Source organism: Mytilus galloprovincialis, chromosome 5 (genome assembly GCF_965363235.1).
Source record: "Mytilus galloprovincialis chromosome 5, xbMytGall1.hap1.1, whole genome shotgun sequence".
Lineage (NCBI taxonomy): Eukaryota > Metazoa > Mollusca > Bivalvia > Mytilida > Mytilidae > Mytilus > Mytilus galloprovincialis.
This window is the reverse complement of record NC_134842.1, coordinates 34728405-34735398: the sequence shown is the minus strand read 5'-3', so window position 1 is coordinate 34735398 and position 6994 is coordinate 34728405. Positions and strand designations below refer to the sequence as shown.

Below are 6994 nucleotides of genomic sequence, written 5' to 3'. Positions count from 1 at the left end.
ATTTATTTGTCCTTGTATTAATTGTAGATATTTAATAACAGATGAGGAAAGCGACAAAATACCCGTACCATGCGAAAAATTTCCGAACAACACAAATTTATTTATTTCCGTTGAAAAAATCTTATTTTCGTAGATATTTGAATTCGTAATTTAGACCTATAGAAAATGTGTATTTTGTTAAGATATTTAAAATTGTGGTTAACCTATTCACATAAAATCCATTAAAATTAGTAACCATGAATAATAATAATAACATAAAGAAAATAAGTGAAAGAAAATAAGTGAAAGAAAATTGCCTAGGTTGAAAGTAATGACCGGCACTGGCCTGTGAAGCATCACGAAATATTAGTTTAAACATATTTATTTATAGTGGATTGGGAAACAAGTTATAACAACTTATATTAATCCCTCACCACTTTGCAGATGCTAACGCTGTCTTGTATCGGCATTAGCCTTCTCTTTTTCGAAATCTACAAGGATGTCTTTTACATGCAAGATATATTGCTCTGTCTTAATACGGGTCAGCCATTTATCGTCCCCATCCGACAGACTATCATCAAAGTATGACAATGTACATATTTCTTTTTTATTGTATAGAAAAAAAACCTGAGGTATGATGAAATGTTTCTGCCAAAGATAATAAGAGAGATCACTTACAAAAATATAAAATGATGCAAGAGAAACCTAACTAGAATTCAGTGTTAGGGTTAAACTTTAAAAAAATGTCCCTTTTAAAATTGTTATACGATGATGACTGATGTACCAATATTTTGACTATTTATTTATTGTGTCTGTTTAGTTAACGCATCAATGTAAATATAACGGAATTTGATGAGACTGGCATTAAAGTGAAAGGGTTAGCGCTATAAAACCAGGTTTAATCCACCATTTTCTACATTTGAAAATGCCTGTACCAAGTCAGGAATATGACAGTTCTTGTCCATTCGTTTTTGATGCGTTTTGTTATTTGAAATTGCCATGTGATTATGGACTTTCCAAATTGATTTTCCTCTAAGTTCAGTATTTTTGTGATTTTACTTTTTACTTGTCAGAATAACATTACGTGTGCAACTACTGTAGCAGGAACTACTCATGAACATTCTGAGCCTTCGGTATTTTGTTTGGATTGAATTACTGAATACTAATTACTTTGAACAGTATTTGTTGGACTGTTTGTTTCTACGTCTTTTTCTTTGCTGTTTGTTTGTTTGTTTGTCTGTCTGTCTGTATTTGTTTTAATTTTGTTGTTTGTTATGTGTTTTTGTTGTTATCCCATTGGAATTTGTTTGACATTTTTAGTAATTGAGTGTTGTTCACTAAACACCAAGTGGCAATAAAATCATCCATATCCAGAACGTCATAGTTTTTAAAGTGGATAGCTTTATTTGAAATTTTTGTTTATATAAAATTCTTTAACTTTTTGTTATATCATTTTGGGGTATGTTGGGTCTATATTAAATACAAGGCATTTATGTAAAAGTATGGCCCTCTGAGGAGGTGGTAATCAAAATTGCCAACACTGCCAAGGATTATTTTTCAAACCCTTGGTATACAGGGTTGACCCTAGCACATATCTCCTGACTCATAGCACCGTAACTTTTTATTATACCCTTTGTGGGTCATTCAATTTGGTTCACCAGTCTCATCAGCGGTTAATATTCACCGGACGATACCATGTATCGAAGTTTTTACCAGTCCTGTCCATTTTGACGAAATAATTTAACATCATGTGATCTTTAATAAGCCAAAAGATTTATTTAATTATACTGTGATTGTGATGATTGGCATTTAGGATGACATCCTCCTTACAGAGCCGTATTTGGTGTAAATGATAAAATCTTTTACCTTAAAACTGTTCACACATGAACGGCTTTTCCGTATCTAGTCTAATAAAATTTAGAATGATATTATCAAATATAGCGCTTAAAGCCTAACAGACCTGACTGAAACTTTATAGAAGTAACCACAGTAATATTTTTTTTTCAGGAGGCGATCTGGTTCTTATTGATTTTTGTGTGGTTTATGAATAGAACAAAAGCTGCAACTACAGGTTAGTACGAATTATTACACAACATGTTTTTTTCTCCTTAAAATGATGACATTGAAGTTTTTGAAATGTGTTACGTTTCAATAGCACAAACATTTCATCTAGTCGACAAAAGAAAGAATATATATATTTACTCTATAGCCCAAATGCTGCTACCCGAAAGAAGATTTACTTATTGTACCCTTTGTTACTGAATTTTCCGATAATGTCAAGTTCTAATTGAGAATCTTCAAAATTCCAAATACACTTCTTTTTGTACTTTTTGGCATTGTCCAAGTTTACAATATACATGCGTTATAGTCAACAGATGTCGGATAAAAGTCAATGCGAAGCCAAGACAACAACACGAACTATCGAGACCTTGTGATTTAAAAATACACCAAAGCAGCAACACGAACTATCGCGACTTTGTGATTTCAAAATATGGTAACACACATTTAAGTTTTTTTGAAATAACAAGAGAACATTTATAGATATATTGCCCTTATGCTTTTATATACTTATCATTAAATCATTTATAAGTTATTATGTACGATTATGGTGGTAATTTTGGAATGACATATTTGTATGTAAAACTTTTGTGTATTGTAGAATCAACAGTTGAGGCAACAACAGGTAAGACAGGTGTGATTCTCCCGCTTAAAAGTCACGTGCTGTTTTTAGTAGCCTATGTCTTTTCTACCTTTTCTTTTGTCTATATAATGTTTGAATACTCAGAAACAGGAAATTATTAAAAATTTAGTTTGATTCTAAGAAAGATATTTTGTCTAGTATTGTTAGCTATATATTAAAGCAATTAATGGAGCTGCGAAAATAAAGTCCACATTGGTTAATTATCTTTCATTTGGTGTATGTTTCTTGTGTATATGTCTATTATGTTTCCATTTTAACCCGTCGGGGTTTTTTCCCTTTGCAATAAAGATAACAGCTTATCAAAAGAAAACAACATGTCACTCGATGAATTATAGTATTCAAAGAGAGGCGAAAGATAATAATGGGACATTAAAAGTCGAAAATTAACTGACTAAGACTTGGCGAAGAACGAAAAACGACAAAAAGTAGGCGGTATTTAAAGTACAAGATAATAAAGTAAAAACCGCAAGAGTTATCTTATCCTGCTACACAAATTGGTTTTGCATATATATGAACTGCTATGCAACGTATGAACAATGCAATTCTTCAGAGTTTTACTGTTTTACTTGATTTACTGTTGGCAAAAACATACCTAAAGATAAATATGTTTTCGAAGTTTTTCAATGACTTACTTCAACTTCATCATAATGTAATAAACGTGCAGATACATGTAGCTTATGCTTCTCATTATAATTGAATTAAGTTCATTATTATCATGAGCACAAAGGTGGCGAGGTTGGGTTTAAATAGAATCAATAACATATTATACGTATCATAAAATAAAATTCAACCGTCAAACATCTTGGTCAGTAAATTTAGTAATTTATGTAAGCAAGCAACCAAAACAATCATATGATACACATGCTTCCTACTTTCACTTTTATGATACTTCAACGCTTTTGGCTAAGTCACAATCAATTTGTTTGGTTCGGTGACTTTTATTTGTTTGGCTCGGTGGAGTTTCATTTGTTTGGTTCGGTGAATTTTCATTAACTTAATTGGAAATCTAAACTAGAACCATCGTCGAAAAGGATGTCGGTCAAGTTAATAATATCGAATGCTCCGGCTTACTGATCCATATCTAATTTAAAAATTCATTCTTCATTGAACAACCTTGAACCAAATTAGAAATACGCATTTGACCTTGAAAGTTGGAAACATATTTTGCTCAGTATAAATGAAAAAGAAATTGAAAAAATATGATAGAAAAAATATTTATCTGGGGTAATTATTTTGAAACTTTTAAGGGAATACGATACAGTTTTGATCCCATATTGACAGTTTGCTGACAATTTGCATATAGACTATTTTTTGCCTGATCAATTCAAATATGTAATAAAAAAAAATATACCTTCATGTGCTACTTTTTGAGTAAAATGAGGTCAAAATTTTAGATATTTGCTCAAAAGTCGGATAAGTGGACGTAATTTTCATTTCGACAGAAATACATAACTTTTTTTGTTTTAAAAGATAAACACAAGCTGTTTTTTTGTTTAGTTATTTGTAAATTCTGTTTTACATAAATGTAGTTTAAATTTGTGCAATTTGTTTTTTTTTCAAATAGCTCATATTTTTCAAATGTTCACGAATGAAGAAATAACATCATTTTTTGCTGTATATTTATCTAATTTAAAAAAAAAATGCACTATTTACGTTTTCCTGAAAATTTGAACACATTATCGTCTTACGTAATCAAACCAAATGGCATTTTGAAAAGAGTGGTCCATGAACTCGTTTTCAAGTTAAATAAGTTTGAATGATAAAAACCAGTCGAAAACTGAATCTTTTCCCGACTAGTCGTAGTTTGACGTCTCGAAAAAAAAAAACGTTAGCAACGTCATTATCTCCCCTGTAACTGTATCGTATGCCTTGACAGTAAGAATTTCTGCGAAAGATTATGGAATATAATAACATAAATATGATATGATATCTTTAATGCAAGTGTGTCGAAGATTGGTTTTGTTTTTTTAATGTACATAATTATGTTATTGAAATTAGTTCAAGGTTGTTCATTGGAGAATGAATTCTGATATGGGGTAGATGACAGCACAATTATTTCAATCCTACTGCGCTATGCTCTGGATACTGCACAACTCACGTGTACATAGACTACCCAAGTTCATAAATGTCATCTGATTTTGGTCGGTTTTATTTGACAGAGATAAAACATATAACATTTTCGTAAAAAAACAAAATATGCTACGGCGGAATAAACTAAATGACGGTTCTTTTCCCAACGGAACAGACATGGAAATTATGTTTTTGTAGAATACTTTGAAGTTAAATATTGCATTACCCTGTACTCAGTTTATCACATGTGTCTTACAAATATGTTTCTTTTATAGGCTTTAAATACACAAAATGAAATTATTTGTTGCATCTTGCATTTCAGCCACACAAACACATTTCAAACAGATAATTTTATGCTTAGTTGTGAGAAGTAAAGCTGTCCAAATCCTCAAGCGTGTCCTTTATCATTCTTTTTTCTAAAAAGAAATTATTGACACTAACAATACACTTACAACTCAACTCTAATGCTTCTTACGATTTATATGCTTTCTTTAGCATAAAATGGTTCAAAATGTTTTATCGCATCACTTCGCTCGGCGGAATATAAATTAGTTTTCTGGAATAACGCCTCTTTTTAAACGTCCTTGCCCTGGCAACATCTATGTAAATACATAGTCTCTATTTATGGTATGAACTATCAACGGTTTTTATCAAGCGTTTAAATCATGACTGGTATTTTTTTTTTCAAACTGAAAAAAAAAAAAAAATGAAAACAATCAATCTCAGAAGGATTGATTTCGTCAAATAAGCTGTGTTGATCCTCCCCCCCCCCCCCTTATTTTCACTGTCCGTCATTCAGCAAATGTATAAGTTACTTTCTAATACTAGTAATGAACCAAGTTGATGGACGAACTAATTACCGGAAGAAAAGAGTGTGCTCTTTTTTGTAGAGAATCCATGTTTTGTTAATCATGGTTGTCTGAATGGAGCAGATTGTGATAATGCTGGTACATGCATATGTAAAGAAGGTTTCTCAGGAGCAACGTGTGACACAAGTAAGTTCAATATTAATGAATATTTATTTGATGTTATGTCATCCGATGATTTTGTGAACTACTTGAACAAAGGAATACACTGCATGATGATTTTTAAGCATTTTCATTTTAGTTGATAAAAGTACAATTGGTCGACTTTATAAATTACAACGCGATTTTCTTTTTTAGCTCACCAGGGCTGAAGGAGCTTTCACATCACTTTAGGTCCGGCATCTGTCGTCCATCGTCGGTCGTTAACTTATACGAAAAACTTCACGTAAACAACCCGGCCAATTTAAACCTAACTCGGTCAAAACCATTATCGGGGTATCTAGTTTAAAAATATGTCCGATTTAAAAAAAAAAGATTGGCGCTTTTGTCTTATATCTGAAAAATAATAATAGTATTGTTAGTATTCTGTTACTCTGCATAGGAGTGAATGCCCTTAAATGCGGATTTTTTTCACCCTCTTTTGTGTTTCTACTCTCGTTTAAAGAGTTGGTACTTTTTTAATATGCAAATTTGCGATCTTTAATTATGTTCACACTGCACAAGGAGTTCATCCTTGACAAGGTAAAAAATCAAACTGCAGGACTAGCCGGATTTTTTCACTGCCGTGTTGATATGTTCAGTCTGTATACGAAGAAAATGTTACTTATATTCAGTTTAGCTTTTGTTCATGCTTCTAACGCTTTCATACCGTTGGATTGCTTTTCATTTGATTAACTTAAAAATAGATAACAATGAAAATCTCAGTAAAACGATACCATTACCAATAAAACACACTTACTTATTTACTCTTATTTAAAGGTGCACTTATCGCTCTTGCGACGGATGTACAAAACCAGGTGGCTACATCGGATCTTTCTAAAGCTGCTGAGTTTGCACAAGAAGCACAGATCATGATGGATAACCAGATTAGTGCTACATATACTGGAATGGCAACTTCAGTAGTAAGATTATTTAATTGTTTTTTTATATACAGTGAAACCTGTTTAAACCGAATCTCAGATTGTGTATGGTTTTGGCCGATGTTTGGTTTTATCAGGTTCACAACGCATACAATTTGAAATGAAGTTGCTATAGAACATGTTTGGTTTATACAGGTTTTCGGTTGAAGCAGGGTTCGGTTTTGTCAGGTTTCACTGTATTAGTAAACAAAGTGTGTAACTCAAACGTATTCGACATAAGAATAGAAAGTTTAATATGATAGAGAACAAGGCACTAATCATGTATCATGTGTTCGTTCCTTAACTCCCGAGTTTATACA

At 31.9% G+C, this 6994-nt stretch overlaps 1 protein-coding gene across 1 annotated transcript in view; it reads left to right on the top strand.

The window, feature by feature from the left end:
- The first annotated feature begins 1991 nt into the window (after nucleotides 1-1991).
- LOC143075683 (uncharacterized) overlaps nucleotides 1992-6994 on the top strand; it is a 36128-nt gene continuing 31125 nt past the window's right edge. Inside the window, exons 1-4 of the mRNA XM_076251223.1 lie at nucleotides 1992-2050; nucleotides 2639-2662; nucleotides 5641-5745; nucleotides 6535-6677. Of these exons, the coding sequence (XP_076107338.1) occupies nucleotides 2023-2050; nucleotides 2639-2662; nucleotides 5641-5745; nucleotides 6535-6677 (300 nt within the window). The 5' untranslated portion in view covers nucleotides 1992-2022. The remainder of the gene's footprint in view (nucleotides 2051-2638; nucleotides 2663-5640; nucleotides 5746-6534; nucleotides 6678-6994) is intronic.